At 32.6% G+C, this 22,253-nt stretch overlaps 4 protein-coding genes across 4 annotated transcripts; all 4 read right to left on the bottom strand.

Moving 5' to 3' along the window:
• Positions 1-282: 282 nt before the first annotated feature.
• Positions 283-1,559, bottom strand: LOC148627600 (caveolin-1-like). The gene is made up of 2 exons (XM_088575637.1): positions 1,407-1,559; positions 283-739 (listed from the first exon to the last, which is right to left on the bottom strand). The coding sequence occupies exons 1-2, from the start codon at positions 1,461-1,463 to the stop codon at positions 407-409; spliced, it is 390 nt and encodes a 129-aa protein (XP_088431763.1). The 5' UTR covers positions 1,464-1,559; the 3' UTR covers positions 283-406.
• Positions 1,560-5,666: 4,107 nt separating this feature from the next.
• LOC148627599 (caveolin-3-like) lies at positions 5,667-7,164 on the bottom strand. Its single transcript, XM_088575624.1, has 2 exons — positions 6,983-7,164; positions 5,667-6,081 (listed from the first exon to the last, which is right to left on the bottom strand). Exons 1-2 carry the CDS (start codon positions 7,040-7,042, stop codon positions 5,749-5,751), a joined length of 393 nt encoding a protein of 130 aa, XP_088431750.1. The 5' UTR covers positions 7,043-7,164; the 3' UTR covers positions 5,667-5,748.
• Positions 7,165-11,825: 4,661 nt separating this feature from the next.
• LOC148627598 (caveolin-1-like) lies at positions 11,826-14,614 on the bottom strand. Its single transcript, XM_088575612.1, has 2 exons — positions 14,366-14,614; positions 11,826-12,915 (listed from the first exon to the last, which is right to left on the bottom strand). Exons 1-2 carry the CDS (start codon positions 14,507-14,509, stop codon positions 12,550-12,552), a joined length of 510 nt encoding a protein of 169 aa, XP_088431738.1. The 5' UTR covers positions 14,510-14,614; the 3' UTR covers positions 11,826-12,549.
• Positions 14,615-16,065: 1,451 nt separating this feature from the next.
• On the bottom strand, positions 16,066-18,152 carry LOC148627597 (caveolin-1-like). The gene is made up of 2 exons (XM_088575604.1): positions 17,706-18,152; positions 16,066-16,538 (listed from the first exon to the last, which is right to left on the bottom strand). The coding sequence occupies exons 1-2, from the start codon at positions 17,955-17,957 to the stop codon at positions 16,197-16,199; spliced, it is 594 nt and encodes a 197-aa protein (XP_088431730.1). The 5' UTR covers positions 17,958-18,152; the 3' UTR covers positions 16,066-16,196.
• Positions 18,153-22,253: the final 4,101 nt, after the last annotated feature.

The raw sequence follows: 22,253 nt of genomic DNA, 5'->3' as shown, positions 1-22,253 counted from the left end.
TTCCGCATGTATCTTGTCATACTTTCCTTGACCTTCGCGATCATGAAAGCGATCTCCAATTCGAGGTCAGATGACTGGTTGAGGGTAGCAAGAGATGATCGAAAGTAGGGGATGGCGTACGTATTTTTTTCCAGTCGCGGGATTGGTCCTCACCAGCTTATGTATTCATATTTATTACATCTTGAGAGGATCTTAATTTTGAAATTCAAAAACGCACATTTACAAATGGTTAGTTTTATCTTTTCATTTTTCTCAGTACGAATATTTCAATGAAACAATAAAGACAATCAAAATCATTTAGTAGGGAGGCAAAGTAAAGACATATTCAGTCAAGATTAGGTCAAATGTATACGATGAAAATCCACAATTTAGCGAAAAGGTTTGTTTCCGCAAAACATGAAATCAATTACTTGTTTGTAACAGTTATTCTGCTAAAGCATAATCCACACGTCTCGCACAATGGAGCTAAAACACAGCTATAGTACATGGTGTTGCACTTCTTTGCGACGTTGCAATTCAGGTCCAAACATCTTAAACAGGGTGTAAAACACCAAATATGGGTACATGAAATTATGGCGAATGAGCAGCCCCAAAACAAAGCAACGCATAATCCTGTAAGCAAAGTGAGGAATTTGTAAGAACAGTTACGTCCACAAGTGAAGCAACTATAACCAACAGACCATATACAATTGATGCTATGAACATCATCTGGCTCAGCAAGAACATCATCAAATGAGACCTGAAAATAGTCATTTTTAAAGTAAGATTAAATATAAATAATAGGGAAAAGAAAGTAAATGAACCCCCTACAAAACACTAAAACAAAATATTTCTACAAAAGTTGAAGATGTAGAGGGCATTATCATGATAAATTGACTGCCCAAAGAACAGCGAAAAATGATGATAACGTCTCTTGCAGCAGGGAATAGTATTATCATTATTAAAGGCATTATCACTTTGCATGAACAGTTAATGTATCAATAATGCACATCAGCAACAATTCTGGGTGTTTAACTGAAGAATCTGAAGCGAGCATTATTATGTGGAAATGCCATTTTTACTGGTAGAAATGAATACCCCAATGTCGAGTTTTAACCAATAAGAACAGCCCACTTTTCTCCGATATTAAAAAAAAAAGATCACAAAGGAAATAGGCACTTCGCTTCATCTGGCATAACATATTAGACTAGCGGAGAACATAAATAAAAAACATGATAAAAATGTACTATTTGATTTGATCTCGCATGCTTCACCACATAATTATAAAAATAAACATATTGAGTAAAAAACAAGTCTCAATTAGTGTTTTTGAAAGGCCAAATTATCATGGTAAAACTAGGAGATAGGTGAAGGTTATACTTCGTTTAGTTTTCCACCATTACAACCGAACACTTGTTATATTTTACCTTGATATGACTGTTGAGATCATTGGGATCTCTCTTTACCAAATCTACTTCAGCCATGATGGTGTGTTCTGACCGACTTCTATGAAGGTACTGGATCAAAATTATAATACATATTAATACTATTTAAAAAAATAAACAATGTTTCCTGTAGATAACAATAGATGCGTAAAAAGATTTTTAGATATCAGTTTAGACTGTTTATGATAATCAATCCAGTGCATATTAAAAATGTATTTCAACTGGATAACCAAGCCCATCAAATTGATAATATATCTATGACAAAATATTTTATGTCAAATTGAACACATTTTTAAGTTTTGATAAAGATCTAGGAAATTAAATTTGAAGTATATGTGATAATGATATGATATTTATTTTTACAGTAACCTCACATGCAACTTCTTTTCGACTGCTTTTTATTGTTGCTTTTAAAATGGTACTTCACTAAATAACTTGATTTTTTTTTATTTTCGCTTTTTGAGTTTCCTGATGATGTACTGATCATTTTGGGAAAAATAAATTTACTCAATTGATATTTTTTTATTAAAAATACCAATCGTATAAAAATTGCAAAATTTAGTATTGTGTATATGTGTTTCAAAGTTTTGCAACATATTCCCAGGACTCAATTTCTTTATTTTCTATTGATTCAAGTTCTATTATTGTTCTGTATACACTGAAATATATCTTTGGACATGGAATTCGGATCTTTTCGGCATCTCAAATTTAAATTATCTAAAGTGACATTGTTTCAATATATAAGTAAATGTGGCTTTTTGTATAATTCAATTCAATATATTTACGAGACCCTGTCATGGCACAACAAGTTTTACTGTGTCCTAAACAAATGCAAATAAACCTTTGTACTTCTTTCTGGTAGAAATATTTCAAAAGAACAGTCCTAATATTTCACAGGTATGAATTTTTGGATACAATATTACCTTCGTTATCGATTCACAACAATATTTTAAACGACTTACGATCGAGATCTATATACATGTACATACAATCAAAATGACACCCAAAAAGAAAGAAATGCTGTCCGGTTAATGTGGTGATGATTTTATAACAATTATTACTTCAAATGATAAAGCGATATTAGCCTACTGCTTTTAAACAGTCGAAAATTTGGACATCATCAAGATCTGAAAATATATTTTTGAATTCATTCTTTTTGTTTGGACTCCAAATACTGGTTTTGTCATCATATTTATAGCGAATGCCATATGTCATTTTGGTTTGCATTTGTCTGGTTTACGTTTGTTTTTATATAGCAGAAAGTGGCATAAATCAGACATCCTAACCAAAAGTCGTTTTGAGATGGAGTTAATGTTGGATTCTTCAGAGTGAAATGGAAATTGCAAAGAAGATGGGCATAGTTTGTGTGCATTGGTTTATCTATTGTTTATTGTTAAAAAGAATGTTCATGATATTATAACTAAACATTTTTTTTATCCGAAGTCACGATAAAATTTAAATATATAATATGTAAATATGCTTTCATCGTGTTGTTGGTAATTGTAACAAAGAAATATTCATTGTGTACTCTTTATTCACATCGCTCCTTTTTTGATTTTTTAAATGAGACTTGTATCGTCTTGTTCTCGGGATATTTGTTTCCTCCATTATTGCCACGTACTACTAGTTAAAATGAAACTTTACTATCACTGTAATTGTGTTCCATTAAGTCTTCATCTGAACTTATTTTGACCGATATCATTGTTCATAAAAATGAGAATAATGATATAGATAACCCAACAGAACCCAGGGTTGATTGATTGATTATGGTTTAACGTCGTATGACAGATATTCATGTATTTCAGGACAAGAACGATTGGACAACCTGATATGTACTGATCCGACGCGCTGGGCTGGATCATCATTGTTCATAACTGATAGAACCAGGCATTACACCCCACTTGGACGCCTTACTCCGAGCCAACCAGTCTTCAATATATCCCCTGAAATAAAAAGTGCTTGGCAATCGAACCCGCGACATCCCGCGCTCGAGGCTAGCGCGCATAGGAAGTATAAAACTTAGTATCTTGCATACTCGGCTGTAAAATACATGTTGCAAAAGAAAAACTCTTATCTTGTCTGGTTTTCCAGAGTTAAAAAATATATGTTACTAATTTTCAGTTTTGTGTGTTTTAATTCGGTTTAGTTCAGCATATTATTTATTTTTTCTGTGTGCATCTTCTTAGTTCGTCCCTCACTTTGCTTCTCGATCATGACTTCAATTTAGTTCCTGTTCTTTTATCTTCATCTCTTTCGTCTGCTCCGAAAGTGACATTTTATGAGCGGGTATTTTTATACAAGTAGAGAACGCAAACCCTACCGGTGAACCTAATCCATGCTCCCAGTTTTTCATCCAGTCCGGGTTGCTCATTCAATTTTGTTTCTTTGTACGTGTTATTTTAGGTATTTCATGCTTTTGTTATGCTTGTTTTCCCCTGTCTTGCCTTTATCTTGGAATATATTCATGTGTTTTTTCGCTCTTATCTTGGTTCCCTTGATTACTCTTATGGACTTTGTGGTATATGGTTTTCTTTGAAACTAAATTCATTGAATTTCTTTTGTTTTGAATTTTGAATCTAAATTTCAGATACGATAAAAAACATTTTTTTAAAGAAGTTTCAGAAGGACCTTAAAACTTTTAAGTACATGTTTTAAGAAGCATGCATGCTAAATTTATAATGTAAAAATATTTTTCTCAAATTTTTAAAGTCTCACTATCCATGAATATAACATCTCTACAAAGAAATATATGGTTCTTTCAAATCTTTTTTGTGTGTTCTTTTTTCACTTCCTTTGTGATAAATAAAACTAGATATTTCTTCAATGTGATCCTGTCTTCGGGTAGTCCCTCATTTGACACTAAGAAGGCCCTCATTTTCTTCATGTTGTAGCAATTTTTGACAAAGTGATCGGCCCGTTACCTGTTCATTTAATTTTCATTTCATAGGTATTTTAATATTTTATTCTAATTCTTTTCTCTCAGATGAGGAGTAGTGAATGAATTACCAAACTGATAAAGTCTAGGCAGTGGTCAAAAGGAATAACCAAAAAGGACACTAAAAAATTGCAATGGTCTGACTTGGTACAGGCACCTACGATGGAAATGTTGGGTTAAACCATGTTTTATAGCACGATAAATCTCTCGCTTCGATTATGGTTAATTGTTTCCCGTATGTTACAATATTAACCGCGATCGGGCAAAGTTGGTAAAATCAGTAACCAAATGAGTTCAAGGTATACAAATAAATATTTATGATATCATTAAAATCCATACATAGATACTTTACTGTAAAAGATAGAATACTAGTTTTTTTCAAGGATATTTTGTCTTCTTTTCGGGAATGTGTTTGTTATTGGACTTGAAACGCGAATTTAAGATTTTACTAAGATTACTATGCAAGTATCAAATATCAAATGTTTAGCATCAATAATGCATTAGTGGATCAATGTTGGTTGAAATATTCTAAGAAATAATATAAGGCCTATTGGTGAAGTGGGAAGATGATGTCGGTTTTCAACTCGAAGCCCTCTGTAGATTTTTGGAATAGAGATCCAAATGACTTGAACACAGATATCATGGTAAGAAAAGTAACTGCTTACATGACAATATATTTCATGCATTTGGAAAAACGTTGTAAAAATACTAAAAATTATAAAACGAATGATATTGTAAAATCTGTGACAGCTCAATACTCTCAGCTGAGAAATATAACAGATAATTGACTTCACAGTGTAGGAATTACTGATGTGTACTTTTATCAGTTGAATGTAGGCAGTTTTCAAAGAAATTGTTATTTTTGTAATGAAAATTCGTCTTTAATCTATTTAACAAAAAGATAAAATTATTTATTTTATTTCTAACTCCACTTTCTTATCTCTTTTTGACAGATTAGCTTCGATGATGTAATTGGCGAACCGAAGGAAATTAACAGTTCGGAATGTACATGGGAAAGTTCGTTTGAATGCTACGCTTGTTGGAGAGGATTAACATATAGACTACTCACAATATCGTGTAGTATGTGTTTAGCAGGACTATGGGGATGCAAGTTTGCCTTCATAGCTTTTCAACACGTCTGGTTTTTTACGCCAATATTAAGAACTTGTACCATATACTTGAATTGTTGTCAAAAATATTGGGGTACATGCGTTACCTGCTGCTTGTCACCAATATGTGGAATATCTTCATCTATTTTCAGTCGAATATTTATTCACAAGAGATAAAAAATAAACTAACAAGCTGACTTAAATTAAAAATTATCCATGATATTTATTACATTTGACTCTTAAGAAATGAATTACATATTTACGCAAAATATAAAAACGTTTATTTGTTTGAAACAATTATTCTGCTGAAGAACAATCCACATGTCTCACATAGTGGAGCAAACCCACAATTACAAAACATGGTGTTGCACTTCTTAACAACGTTACAGTTTACGTCCAAACATCTTAAACAGGGCGTACAACACCAAATATGAGTACACGAAATAATGGCAAATGTGCAGCCCCAAAACAAGGCAATGCATAATCCTGTAAGCAGTGTGAGGAATTTATAACAGCAGTTACGTCCACAAGTGAAGCAACTATAACCAACAGACCATATGCAATCGATGCTATGGACATCATCTGGTTCAGCAAGAACGTCTTCAAAAGAAACCTGAAAATAGTTTTAAACGATTATGTGTACTGTTTATGAACTTCATTGCAGAGACTATTTTTCAAGTCTTTATTCAAAGCAATATGAAATTGCAATGCAGAGCACTGCTTCAAACATTTTTCTGCATATCAAAAGATATGTATTTTAATCTACCCATTTCTAAAACTCAAATCAATATTTTACATTCTAAGTTTACAAAGTGCAAAACATCTGGAGTCAGATGTATTCATTCTAAAACATTATTTTTACTGTAAGGTAGTCAGGATACTATATTAGGAGTAATTTCACTCTGATCGTTCGTTTTAAATAGCGCTACAAAAATCGGGGGTCCTAGAAGGAAATATTTTTCAGCGAACCTTCTTGGTTTTGAAAAAAACACCGGAGGGAAGAACCAGGATTTATTTTATAGTGAATGGTGAATTAAGAATTACTTGAAGAACAATTTCGTTAACTTTCGGTTAAAATAGCTTTCCATAGAAATGTGATAGTTTGCATGTGATAGTTTGTAATAAAATAAAAGATATTCCTATGAAGAAAAAGAAAACTGAGTTCCCTAAGGTAAGATTAACTCACATCAATCGTACAAAAAGAGGAATACTCGATACGAAACCCCAGCATTAAACAATAGCACAATAGACTAAAAAGAAATTGGCATCATGCACATGCCATCTGGAACATATTTATTAACAACCAGGGGACACAATTAAAAGATTTTTTCCAAACCTATCGAATTTGACCTAATCTAAGTCATTCATAAAATGAATGGAATGGGGAAAGTCTTAATAAGAATTTTGACAGATCCAAACCTGTATTCCTCTAATAATAAAGTTGTGTTAAAACTGTGTTTTACTTTCGTCGAATTAATTTTCGGCGATATCACCCAACCTTTGTTATATCTTACCTTTATATGACTGTTGAGATCGTTTGGATCTCTCTTGGTCAAATCCATTTCCGCCATCATGGTATGTTCTGACCTAGTTCTGTGAAGGTACTAACTCAGAATAATAATTATGTATGTAATAATTAATTTAAGTCCTTTAAAGTAGAGACACACGCGGGAAAATATTGCTAAAACAAATGATATTGATTTATATTGGTTTAGACTACTTTAAATCTTAAAACAATTGTTGTTTTGCTGATAATTTAAGATAACTAATATGATTGTGATTAAAGCGCATGGTAAAAATGTATCTTTACACAATCAGTGGATCAAATCTGAAGTCTACTTAACAATGACTGCTGCCCATTCTATTGAAAATTAGACTAAATGCTATACATTTTATTAAATTAAGTTTTTTTCATGTTTTGATAAAGATGTAGGTAATTTCTCTTGGTCGTTTTTGATGAAGTTATAAATCGGAAGTATATTCATTACTATTTAAAAAAAAATGCGATGCCTGGCGTAAATTTTAAAATTTTGGTTTTCAAACATTTCTAAAGGTTCTCTGGTAATTCTGAGAAAAGTAATTTCTGTACTTTAAGAATTAGGGTTTTTCATAATTATTTGCAAACTTAAAAAGTGCAAAATCCAAAATCTTTATATTCTCTTGATTTAAGTCTTTTTTGTAATTTACGATACATGACTATCTATATAAATATTTTGGTCCGAATCTGTAAAGCATTCTAAGTTTCTTATCAACTATAAGATTTGGGTTGGTCGTTACTTTCATTAGATTTTCCTTGGACACCACGAACAAAATGAGAATGTTTGTCAAATAAATACTAGGTACACTGTATCTTATTTGAATACTATAATTTGTAGCTATCAAGTAATTAAAGTTAGACTTTTTGGAATAAGTATTGATTACCTCCTGGAAAATTCAGTAAGAATTAAGGTACAATAATGCCGCTTCCTGACACACTGTGGTCAGGCGGAGTCACAAAGAGGTCACATAGAGGTCACATAGAGGTCCCATAGAGGTCACATAGAGGTCCCATAAAAAAATGGTAAAACTCTATTCCACATTCCTACTTGGCGACATAATATAATTTAATAAATTTTCATTATTTGTATAATATGGAAAAAATAGGAAAATCGTCAAAATGATGTAGAAGTTCATTGAAGGCCAATAGACTGTTTTGACTGGCTATTTTTTCATTGCTTTTGTAAGGGTTTTTGTAAATCAAAATATTACCTAGTTATACACCCACGTAAATTCACTTATTTGTGACAGTATTGATTAAGCAACATCGTGTTTCGCAGTTAGATCAAAAGAAACAATCGAAACACACGGTGCAAAAAAACTGAAATTGGAACATGAAATTATTGCAAAACGTCACCCCTTTTAAGGAAATACACCTTTCATTCAGTGCAGTGAAGATTTTGTTACAATAAATTATTCGGTAGTAAAGCTGCTCTAACAGACTGTCTATATACAATAGAGACTAGTCTAGACACCAACCTGCTGTAACTAAAAAAAATATGTAAATGTCATTACACGAGAGATATATCGACAAAAATAAACTATGTACATGTATATTGACACATAAATTCGGCTTCATAATTAGGAAAAAACTCACAATTATGGTTGTTTCATATGATATACTAGAAATAAAATGTCTAGATTTTGAATTAGGAATGTTTCTTTTTGATCGATCGTTTAAATGATCATTTGGAAATTGATTAGTCAAGAAGGAATAATAATTGTGACAAAGAATGCTCACAACATGACATAACGATAAACTGGCCAATGACGGCACAGCTAATTTGAAAGCATTATCTTAACTTTTTTTAGAAATTAAAAATTAATCAGATATTTCTGCTCTTTCGTCGCTCAGTTTTTGGACTACGAAAATGAGCTCATTTGGCTTTCGTAGTTTTGTATTTTGTGCTCCACAGGAACATGATATAGTGAAATATATAGTATTGATAACGAAAGGGACTGGTTGGTTTGTAAATACTCAATCGTTAACTTTCATTTTGTCGATTTTTCTTATGAAGTCAAAGCATGAGACAACGGTCACAATAACATTAAGATTATAGTTCAGGTCGAGCAAAATTAAGATTGGTCTATACTCTAAAAAAGTGACCGAGTTTACTAAAAAGATCTTTTATATTTGTATTGAACATTGACAATTGTAATCTCCGTACATAATTTTCTATAAATTTTAGTGCATTTCTCTGCCACAAAGAATTTAATGTTTCAAATAAAATACACTTCGTTATAAAAGGTTTCTCTCATACAGGTGGCGAAATGGTGGACAAAATTATTGAGACGATCCTTATGTTGTCAATAGATAATATCTTAAACTTTCATTGATTAACGATATGTATCAAGACTGGAAAACAAACAGATGGAAGATTAAAACTTCAACAATTTGTTTAGCTTTGCCTAAATTCATACGACATACGAGATCTATTTTAAAAATAAATCATTAGGCAGGTGGTTCATTAATGCATTTAACAGGTTTTTAAAATGTTAATCGTGTAGATACGTGCCTATCTTTGTATTACGAACTAGTAAATGCCATTATTATTAACACATTTGTATCAAGTTTTCTTTTATCTTCAAATGAGATGAATATCTACATTTATTTCTTCTTTTTTCAATGTTTGTCAGCAGAGTAGAAGACAGTTTTATAATTTATAGGTATAGGTAATAGAACTATAACCATTATTTTAGTATGACATTACTATATATTTTTTTTTGACAATCCTGATCTCTGCTGTGATTGTGATTTTTGAGAATGGAGTCTCAAAAAATTCTATATAAAACTTGAATTACAAGGCATTATTTTGTTCTTGAGTGTGATTAACATCACATGTCGCCTCTCGTTCAAATCACCTTCTCTTTATAATAACTCTTTGTAGCGAAAGGTATGTAAAGTGGCTAAATTAAAGTTTTATGTTTTGGGCTGCATTGCATTATCAAATGATGTGTTTACAAGATTTTAACAACAGTTAATTGGAATTGCTATGAAATATTAAAATTATATTTATTGGACAATGTGTGACTCCGTTAATATTGACATATCTAAAAACGTTTATAATGCATGATTTTGCAATGGACGTGTTTTCTTTTTTAAATTCAAATAAAATTTTATATTTATGTTTTCAAGTTTTCCGGTAAAGTCTGATATGATACTGAAATATGTTCTGTTAAAACCTTAACTATATCTTTGGTACTATTGTAAATGTATTATATTTTTATTTTCAGCATTCAGGTTTTAAAATAGCTTCTTCGCCTAATCTTAATTTTTTTAATATAGTTGTTCTACAAATACAGATAGGTTTTAGAGGCTTGTTAAAAATTGGGTTACCAAATAGTATAGTTTTAAGATTTAAATATAACTTCTTTTAAGTCATTTTAATTGCTTCTATTCAGGTGCAGTAGGTTGAATAACTTGATATAATGAGCAGCCGCGCGAGACAAATATTTTCAATGTATTATTGAGTTGTGTTTGACTTGTTGCTCATAGTGTCGCCAAAACAGTAGGTAAATACACAAAACATATGAAAAATATGTAGGTTTTTTTAATTCAAATTGATGTAAAAAATGTGAGGTCACAACATATCTAATTTCATAAACGTTAAGGAGTACCCATGTCAATTAGATTTAAAAGAAATAAATGCATTGCTTACTTTACTAAAGGGGCCAATACTCTACTTATGAGATATGAAAATGCATTATTGTAGGTGTAACTTGTAATATGCGATTATTTTACTTTAAAGTGGGAGTTTTTTTGTAAAATAAAGGTCATTTACCATCACCAGAGCATTTATACGGATACATAATAGACTATTATCTAGTCAAACGCATGGAATAAAAACCTTAGACTGCAAAATAAAATCTCAGGCGCTGTTCATGTAAAAAATCTAATCAATCGTTTCATTCACTTTTCGTCACCAACAAATGTAGTTTTTAATTGGAAAAAAAGCATTATCCTTTAATTGACTTCATTTGGCAAAATTCGAAAATTCACTATCAATTGAAAATACACGTACTTATTTAGAAAAAAATTGTTTTACACCGCTTAATGTATCTTTTTATATTTGAGGGACAAAATCAATCTAAATGATGAATGCATTGTGTCTTTAGACATACAAACACGTTTCGACAACGAAATATAGAAGATTTTTATCTTTGTAATGAAGTATACAAATGTGCTCACAATAATCACGTTTTGTATAGTAGTATTTGTTAGTAACCGTTCAAATACCCATTACCTTGTCCGTATTTTCGTTTCGTTAAACGGTATACTGGTTTGTCAAAAATTTGTTTGGCACGGAATATTTAATTTCTTGAGTTCTTAGAGAGAAACGAAATTAAAAGTGTCATTTCATTAATAGAAAGGTTTTACAGCAGTGGACTGAATTTCGATGTTCGTCCATACTTACATATTTTTTATCTGTACAGAGTCTTTTCTATATTATCATGAAGCTTTTAAAGCAGAATTTCAAATTTTGATTTTAAAATTATCGATTGAAACCGACTGAAATCGCCATCTTTAGAGTCATCCTGATAATTACAAGTACATTACTACTTATGAAAACGGTAAAATATGCTTACTTGATAACAAAGAGTAATCAAGTGAACCAAGCAAAGGATTATAGGTATAATGACTAGACAAGAAAACAGACCCACAAAACAACAAACATGAAATAATTAAAATAACGCGTACAAATGAGCAACCTGGACAGGTCCTATTATATATTTTTTGTTTATATTTGGAGGTGTTTTTTTCCTAGGTAGACATGTATTTTGCTAATGATTCTTTATGAAATCAAACAAGGGATAAAGCAGTTAGTTTGCAGATGTTCTGATTTAATCGTTTTATGACAATAATCCTTCTTATTCAATGACAATTCCAAGAATAATGATGACGATTTTCTGAAAATATTGTGGAAGTTTGCATCTTTTACTCTGATATACTTTAACATCACATGTATGTTATATAGTAAAAAGGGGGATTAAAACTGTAGTTTTTATATTTGTCACATACATTAAGATATGGATCTGGCTCCATTACATAGATTTCGGTACTGGAGCTAACATAGATATGGGTAGGGATTTCATTTTGAAAAAATAATAAAAAAAAAAAAACCACTACCCTGTCATAAAATAATGGAGTAACCCCGCGCCGGTAATACGAAAGGTAATCCTAAGACAAGTAAATACGGAAACACCAAAGTGCCATGATAATCAATATACGAAAAACTTATAAATTAAAGAAATACACAGAAAACTAACAGAACTCACTAAAACTGAGGTTGAACATGCAGTTTCTGATTCTTGGTCAAGTGCGATGAAAGCGGAAGGAAATATGCAATATATATATATGTAAAAAAATATAGACAACAGAACAAATGAAGATAACGTATTTTTTTTCGTTGATTTCTTGACTTTTTATCGAACGTTTTTTGTTTTCTCTCTTTTATTTATTTATAAGCCTAGAGTTAACCATTAATGAATAATACATAGTGTAAAGAGAGATAACTCTACCTTCTCTGTCATTGGTAAAGACATTTCAAAGTTTTTGTATTCTACTTGGTGATACCGTACTCGAAAATGATATTCGAATTTTACTCAAAATAAGTCCAACAGATTCACAGAAAGGATCACAAAACGACCGTATAAACAACGCCCATAATCTTCCCAATGGATAAATATCGATTTTGCAGGACTTAATCGATGGCTGAACAGTCCATATATGGGCAAATGTTAGGCAGGCAAAGTGCATTCCCCAACAGAACGCACAAGGCACAGCAAATATTGCAGAGAGAATTCTATAACACCAATGCTTTGTGCCTGTAAAGACTCGAAAACTAGCTCTCCAAACAGCATCAATACTGTGAGATCCTTCTGGCTCGGCAAATATATCCTCGAACTGTACCTGAAATAATAAGTTTTCAATGAAAAAAAGATTGGTATGAAGTAAATAAGTAAATAGTACTTAAATTGGTATAAAAGATCGTTACGATAATGACTGTATTAATAACTTTGAACGTTGACCAATTGATGTAGAGGAAGCTACGATGACTGGGATAAACGAACAAACAATATGTAGTAACCAAAATGAAACTCACAATAAGGAAAAATTTGCATCCGCAATCAAGACACAAAATAAAAAGACTACAAAAAGATCTAGCATTGACCAAGTGTAGTAAACTATATCGAGTTCGATTGTCGAGTCGTAATAGTTGTTTACAAGCCGTACCAATCGATAATCGTGGTCAAAGACCTTTTGGTGATGTGATGTATCATAACAGTTTGACACGATATACAGACATTAGAGAGACATATTTGTCCCTTCCAAAATGCCGATTGCATTTCGAAATTTAAAACAAGCATTGTGAATATTTTCGAAACCTTGTTTTCAAAAGTGACTTGGTCTTTTCTCGTGGATTTTACAATGTATGCATGCAATCACATTTTAATCCAAAGTAGCTGCACATGCAAGATAGTGATTGAAAACCACCTAAGGATAAAATATTTGTACTAAACTTATGACTTAAACCAATAATCCATTTATGTTACTGATCATAAATTTGAAAGTATAAGCATATGATGCTCCTAACCTTACGCATCTTCTCATTCTTTAAAACATAATTTTCATATGTTTTCCATGCTTTTTCTTGTTTATGTAACTGATATCGTTTAGGATAAAAACGTTGTGTATGACATTAAGAGCACAGACATACAAATTTGTACATATTTATGATGCAACAATAACATGCACTAGTAAACAATTATTACTGTTACATCGCTTCTCTGAATGATTATATCCGCTACAATAATATGAATGTAGACAATTCTGGATAGACTACAAGCTATTCGAAGTGATTATGCAATGTGAAAATGTGCTAAATATAACGACTTCATTACACGTGTTTGTATGTGTTTTTGTATTGGTAATTACAGTTGCAGAACAACTATCATCAGTAACATCTAGCACTCATATACACATCTCTAAATGTATTTCATGATTGAACAAAATAGTAGAATGATTGCGTTATCAACGTCTTTAGTGTGATAAAACTATTTTCTTAGTGTGAAGTATAATCCTCTAGAATTTTAGCGATTTACAAACAAATCGTTATATGAGCCTTACGACATTCACCCATTCTGCACCTTTTTCATTCCTTCTCCCTAACCATGGTTAAAGTATAATAATAACATGTGTCATCCTTAATTTAATAGTTTTGAGCTTCAGGCAATTTACAAATATAAAAACCACGTCAAGAATTTCATATAAAAAAGAGGCATGTCTACGATATAAAAACTACACATGTATAATCTTTGTTTTAAGCACTACTGTATGTGATTCAAAGCATATCTCTTACCTTGACAACATCGTTTACATTAGATGGATCTCTGTCATATAGATTGATCCGGACACTGTTGGGTTCTTTGGACGGTTCTTCTGCCTGATAAATCCTCTGTACTCTTTCGTCCCAACAGGGGCTGGTAATAGGGGAGTCAGTCATTGATAGAAAAGTATGATAAAATATTTCTTATATTATGCATGAATCTGGGTAATGATTCATGCACGTGAATTATGATCATAGTAATTGTTGGTGTAAAGATAAGAAATGAAGAGGAAGCTGCGCACATCAACAGCAAAGTCAAAATAATCTAACTTTCTATTATGATAGAATGTCATGTTTTAATAACACGTCATCTATATAAGACCATATAATCGATTTTATAATGGTTAAATTTTTTTGATCAACTTCATTGATCAAAGACAGATTTTTTTATTATTATTAAAAGACAAAAATATTTCTGATCTGAAATTCTACCTCTTCATATCGGAGGAAATAAAATTAGAAGAGTAATAAAAGGAACCAAGATTCTAGCGGAAATCCAAAAAATGTAATCCAGGGATCTGCTTTTCTAGAAACATCCGCAAAGTTGCTCATAAAAAGTCAAGCCTGGGGTAGATGAAAGAGGAAAGGAAAACTATGACACGTTGAACAAATCAGTTTTCATGGTGCAGATGAATACACCGTTACGATCCATGAGTTCATAATGACGACCATAAAACTTCTGTAGTGATTACTACAACCTTGTGGCAACGCAATATAAAAAGTCTGCGTAGTTACGGCAAGCTCTGGCATAACGTATGAGTTGTGTTATGAAAACTCCATACGCAGGTGCTGAAGGAATGTTGCCACAAATGAAAGGAAAGTTGACATCACGTTTGTCGTAAAGTTTGGTCAATAGTTTTCCTTTACCATCGATCTCTAAGTGTAGGTCAAGATATGATGCTGACTTCACCGTGTCTGTAGTATCCTTTATCTCAATTTCTTTGGGGTATATGCGATGTATCAAATCCCCGAAACTAGGATTGTTTAACGATAATACGTCGTCGATATAGTGGAAACTGAGATTAAAAGATCTAGCTATCAGATCAGCTATAAAATCAGCCTCATAAGAGTGAAGAAATAGGTCGGCAAGTAGAGGAGCACCATTTGTTACCATTGGAATGTCGACCGTTTGTTAAAAGAGTAATCAAGGGAACCAAGGTTATAGCGGTAATCAAAAGAATGTAATCCAGGGACAAAGCCCAGACATGGAAAACAGACATACACAACAAAGAACATAAAGTAACTAAAATCATACATACAAAGTAACAAACGTAAATGAGCAACTCGGACTCCAGTAAAAAATGGGAACATGGACCAGGTGCACCGGTAGGGTATGCGTCCTCTGCTTTTCTAGAAACACCCGCCGAGTTGCTCATTAAAAGTCAAGTCCGGGGTAGACAAACGAGGAAAGGAACACGTCCACCACACTGGACAAATATGTTGATTTAAATCTGGTAGCAACATAATCCTGTTCCAGAAGCCTAATTGTAAGAAGTCTAGCGCAAAACAAAAAGTATGCGTAGTTGCGGCAAGCTCCAAAACGTTACGATAAATCCTGTATAGAACGGGCAATATGTCTTCCAGTTCAGAATGTTAGAATTGTTGAAATAACCAAAGTTGGGATATTTTTTCTGAGCGTTGACTCCCTTCAAAGGATAAAAATATATTAACTATTTTTTAATAAAAAAAAACATTTATTTGAACTATATGAATGCGAATAACGAATATTACATGCAAAAAAAAAACAAAATATAAAAATATATTCATATATACATATGTAACTTAAAAAAAGTACATGCGATGTTTAGCATTCTCTTTTAAACGATATCCGTACTTTGCTTAAGACCAAAGCAATAGATTCAAACAGAGGATCACAAAAAGCTCGGACACAGACTGACCAAACTTTAGCCAGAGGTCTGAGTTGAATCTGGAACGATCTTAAGGACGGTTGAATTGACCAGATGTAGTTAAATGCCAAACACGCAAAGTGAAGTCCCCAACAGAATGAACAAGGTACGGCAAATATGGCTGAGAGAATTCGGTAGCACCAATGTTTTGTTCCTGTAAACACTGAATGGCTTGCTGTCCATACTCCGTCTATACTGTGTGTTCCTTCTGGTTCTGCAAATATGTCGTCAAATTGTACCTAAAAAAATTAAATTGATTGCATAATAATAAACTTAAAAGTTTTATGGACAGGGTATAGCAGGATTGATCTAAAATTCAAGAGTTACATTTCCAAATGATTATCATAACTGCATTACATGTGAGCAACTAGAAAAGCACAGGACGCTTACCCTATTGATGAACGTAGCCCATGTTTCCAGTTTTGTTGGAGTCTGGTTGTCCATATACTTTTGTTTATATGTGTGTGTTGTTAATTATTCTGTGTTATTTATTGTGTGTGTGTATTTTCTATGTCTAGTCGTTGTCCCTGGATTATGATCTTTTTGTTGAAGTTCTAATTCTGGTTCTCTTGATTTCCATCTCATGCAGTTTACCATTTTCTTCTTTATTCGGACCACGAACTTCAGAAAATGAAAACTGTTTTCCATCTCAGCGATGAATTGGATATTATGTATAGGATTTACTGTCATCCTTAATAAATCCTTGATCTAAATCTCGAAATGAGTGAACACGAATTCTCTGTTTTCAGACATGGAGTCAATTGTTCTGAGTTTATTCATTGCGAAGTTTAATGATTAGAAACCGCTTCCAATTAAACGTAAAACAATTATTTGCCTTTCATAATGATAAAATGTTCACATCTGTTCCTTTTGCTTTAGATAAGGGTTTAATTTCTATTAAATTAGATCATTGTTCTATCCTTTATGGTCCTAATCTAATTGATTTAATAAAAAGTGTTATTTACTTTGGAAAAAAGTGGTGTATACTTATTTTTGTGGTTATATCTTTTTGGGTTCTTTTCCAAAGTTAATAAAAAAATGTTTTTGTGTAACGATTTACGGAGTTTATGCAGGAAAGAAGACAATCAACCATTTGGCATAAGAATGGTCGTCATATTAATCACTCAAAAACTATATATACTATTACTAGTAGTCTGAAATGTCAAAAATTATTTAGACGAAAGGGAAAAAATACAAAACTCATAAGGAAAACATAAGTCCTCATTCTTCATATTTTTGTGTGGTAAATATAAAAGAAGATGGATCCCCTGAAACACAATAATTATTTAAATGCATTGTCAAAAATTGAGATGAACCATTGTAAATGTTGAAAACCAAACAATTTAGAAGAAAATTAAATGAACTTTTTTTTTCAATATTCTTAAGTCTTTAATCTTAATTCTTACCTTGACCATCTGATTCATGCTGGTAGGATCCCTGTCATAAACGTTAATCCGAACATTCTTAGGTTCTGGTGGCACATTCAGTGGGGCATTTTGATATAGTAATTCAGGTGGTGTTGACATTTTAGAATGAGACTCAGACTGAGGTATATCCCGTAAGTCCTCTGGAACCTCATGCAAGGAAATTTCAGATTCCGAAGTTGCAATCGGAGCATCTTCATGAAAAGATCCTGCCTTCGATCCACGATCGGACATTTTGTTTTGACTCAATGTGATAAAGGCCTTCAATACAAAAAATAAAATTCCGAAATCAACAATACACAATTTATGAGCCGAGAAAGTTATTGTATGGTAATCCTATATTATTATCCAGCGAATGTAGTTTGTACCTATAGCTATCTATATCTTAATGATTACATTGATAGGACGTAGGAATGTGTTTGAGGATGGCATAATGAAGATAAACGGTCTTGTCAGTAAATCTCCAGGTCAAATGCTATCAAAGGTGTACTAGCGACGTTCAAGCCTACCTCATGCCCTGAAGATAAAGAATATGTAACGAACAGATAACATATATTGTTTCTGTCATCTTGTCATAATTCATTTATACTTATCGTCATTAAAGGTATAAAGACATTATCAAAATTGTCAATATTTGTTTCTTTAAAAAGGAACTTTAAGTATATTGTAGTTAACGAAATATCTAATAAGTTGCCAAACTTCGGATTTTTTGGAGTGAAAGAATATGCTAATAACGTGTAAAAATATGTTGGTTTAGGCCTATGTTTTTAATCACGTTTGTGTGTTTTAAATGTACTATCTGACATTACATTTGCATGTTATTGCCGAGTAAACAAACATGTTCTTGTTATTTTAACATACTAGTTTGGGGAATTTCCAGATGGCTTAAGTCCCAGACTATTTGAGAATAGTTGCATTCATCTACCGATACTGCAGAATCATCACCAGGAATATGTAAATGAGTTAAGGATACAATTACTGACACTTGCTGACACAAACAATAAGAAAAAGAAGTAAAAAATCATGTTCGGTTATTTCTGTCTAAATATAAATTAGCGATTGATACGGAGAAACCTACACATGCACAATTCATTTGTAATCGGACTTGCAAACGCATTGGCCAATACGATTTCCTGAATTATTGTAAATATGGGTCTATTTTTTTTCAATTTTATTAGATGTTTTTAACGTATTCTGAATTAATGATATGGAATTTGCGTATCTACAGTGCCTTGTTACATAACTGATGGGTGTTGTGGTTAAACTGATCGGGAGGTAGAAATTGTAACATGTTTGGTAAAAGCATTAAGGTGCTATATTTCACCATCTTTATAAATAAAGTATCAACTAACTGACCAATTTACCCGAACCTGTTTCTGTGTATATATACTATCTAGTGCAAGTGGAAGGTAGAATCATGATTAGTTCTTGTCTTGCCAGCAAATTGAAAAACCGTCAGTATTCCAGATTAACAACAACTCTTCTTAGCAACTCTTCAAATAATTATTTAAGGTACATGCAGTTGATATAACATTGAGAAATGAAACAGACTCTTCAATGGCTAATTTTAAAGTTTCACGGACAATATTATCAAAGGATAGTCTGTCAAATTATTTTTAATCCTAATACATGTATGAATTTTGTTTTGTAGAAGTACAGACTTGGTCTGATTTATCACTTTTGGGACAAACTGACGCCCGGTATGTTCCAATATTTAGCCCATAATTTGAAAATTCCTAAAAATTTAATTTGAATTTTTGGACAAAAAATATATATATATAATAAATGAAAAACAAAAAAGATACACAACTTTCTTTTAATGGCAGCTTGGTTGAAGATATGTATTTTTATTATTAAATAACTCAGGTTCTGAAATCGTTTGCTTGTATCAGATGTTTAGCATTGATATTTTTGTTCTCAATTTTGCAGAGCATGTAAAGTACATCATCAAATCGATATCTTTACTAAAAAGGAATTTATTCAGTATCTTTATTCATATAAATGTAATATATTACATTTCTGACGACTTTTTTCTTGAAAATGATGAGTGTTTTCAACAGCTTGTTCAGCATCTTTTCCGGACCTACATCTCGCATTCGACAACAGTGGTCATCTCAGTACTAAGATTTATGATAAAAGAGACAACTTTACTTCTAAAATTATAAATGTTCTTACTTGTGTGCAGGATTATACCTTCATCTCCTGCATATAGTGTTTATATTTCAAGCTAGAGCTAATTACGTAATCCTCCACCCATACGTTCGATTATGACACTATAGCATGCAAATGCTATTTAATCTCCACTGGTATATTCACGTCATAATGGAGAAGGAGGTTTGGCGCGCTGTAAAACCTAGATTTAACCCACCATTTCATTTGAATTATACCAAGTTAGGACCATTACCAGAAGGAAATTAAATGTGCAACTTTTCAAAGACCCAAAAGTTTCTGCAAATACCGCACAACCCTACAAAACAAGTTTAGTGTCCTGAAAAACCTACAGGATGATGACATCAGCATTGATTCGGCTTGGGAAATTACAAGAGACTCAATTCTACAATCATGTGAGGAAACGTAAAAAAATGGATGTCTGAAGATACTTGGCAAAAAGTTGAAAATAGGCGAAAATTAAAAGAAATAGTAGTTAGTGCAACAACAAGACAGCAAAAGAAACAAGCTGAAGACCAATATAGAGCTAAGGATAAGGATGTTAAGACCAGCTGTATACAGGACAAAAGAAATTGTAAGTAGAACAGCTAGCCAAGGAAGCTGAGTCAGCATGTTGAAAAGAGAATATTAAAACCCTCTATAATATCACAAGGCAATTGCATGTAAAAACGTCAACCACTAATACACCAGCTAACAAAACTTGAAGATCAGCTAGACAGATGGAAGGAACATTTCAATTAAGTTATAAATCGTCCTCCACCGGTAGATACACCAGAGTCAGAAGCTGGTCCTCCACTGAATATCAGAACCACCAACATCACAAAGACCAAGGTTCTGAAAGCAATAAAAAATCTTAAGACAGGAAAGGCAGACGGCATAGACAATATTCCACCAGAAGCTATAAAAGCACTCGATGATGTGTCAGTGACTTACCCACACAAATCACTGAATAAAATTTGGAACAAAGAACAGATACCAGATGACTGGCGTAAAGGATTACTTGTGAAGATTCCAAAGAAAGAGAACAAGTTTCAATGTAACAACTGGAGAGGCATAACACTACTATCGATCTCAATCAAACTACTCTGTAGTATCAATCTTCACAGAATGAAAACCAAATTAGATAAACAGATAAGAGAAGAACAGGCAGGCTTCAGACAGGAAAGATCTTTTGTTGACCAAGTAGCAACGTCACGCATAATCATTGAACAAAGTATTGAATTGCAAACATCTTTATATTTAAACTTTGTCGATTTCCAAAAAGCCTTTGATAGCATAGACCATCAAGTGCTATGGAACATCCTGAAACACTATGGAATTCCCGACAAGATTATTAACATCATAAAACTGCTTTATTAAGATTTTATCTGCCAAGTTATTCATGGAGAAACAGTGACTGACTCATTCCCGGAAACAACTGGAGTAAGACAATGCTGCTTTCTATATCGCCTCATTTTCATCATAGTACTAGACTGGGTTGGTAAAACAGATTATAACCATCCAAGGGGCATCCGTTGGAGTTTATCATCTTTCATAGAAGATCTTGAATTGCAGATGACATTTGTACATTAGTAAATCGATTCCAAGATTCACAACAGCAAGTTAACAACATAGAAACTGCAGCCGAAAGGACAGGTCTCTATATTAATCCACAGAAGACAAAATCAATGAGAATAAATGCCATCCGGCCTGAACAGTTCACAATCAACAGTAAAACATTGAGGATATAAACAACTTCACATACTTGGGCAGTGTAGTAAGCACTACAGGTGGAACAGATGAGGACATTGCTGCCAGAAAACGTAAGGCACAGAAAACCTTCCAAATGCTCTGGCCTGTTCGGAGAAGTCGTGCAGCACAAAAATTAAGATCTTCAACTCCAATGTTAAGTGTGTCCTACTATATGGTTCAGAAACTTGGAGGGATACTGTAGCATCAATCAGCACAATCCAAACCTTTGTTAATCGTTGTCTCAGAAACATCCTTGGCATTCGGTGGCCCGAGAAAATGTCCAAGACTTTTGGAACACTTATCCTATCCATAATCAAGTCAATTCAAAAATAAATCTGACAAAATAGATCTTTAAAACATCACTGGAGTAACTGCCACTGCAAAGGTCCTGAATTACTTGACTTAATCCACTTCGTCCACAAGCTAGGGGACATAGGGCAACTACAGTGTCTTTTCACCTTCTTCTGTCCATGGCTGCTGTTTTTGCCTCTTTCTCTTGTTTATCTTCTTTAATTCTGCTGTGAGTCCCCTACGCCAAGTATTCTTGGATCTTCCTCTCCTCCGATGTCCTCGAGGGTTCCAATCAAATGCCTGCTTGGTTACGTTTTTGTCACTTTTTCATAGAGTGTG

Source organism: Perna viridis, chromosome 1 (genome assembly GCF_037379345.1).
Source record: "Perna viridis isolate PV_CMFRI_1.1 ecotype Kerala chromosome 1, ASM3737934v1, whole genome shotgun sequence".
NCBI classification, from domain to species: Eukaryota; Metazoa; Mollusca; class Bivalvia; order Mytilida; family Mytilidae; genus Perna; species Perna viridis.
Note: the sequence above shows the minus strand (reverse complement) of the source record. Positions and strands in the feature narration are given on the sequence as shown.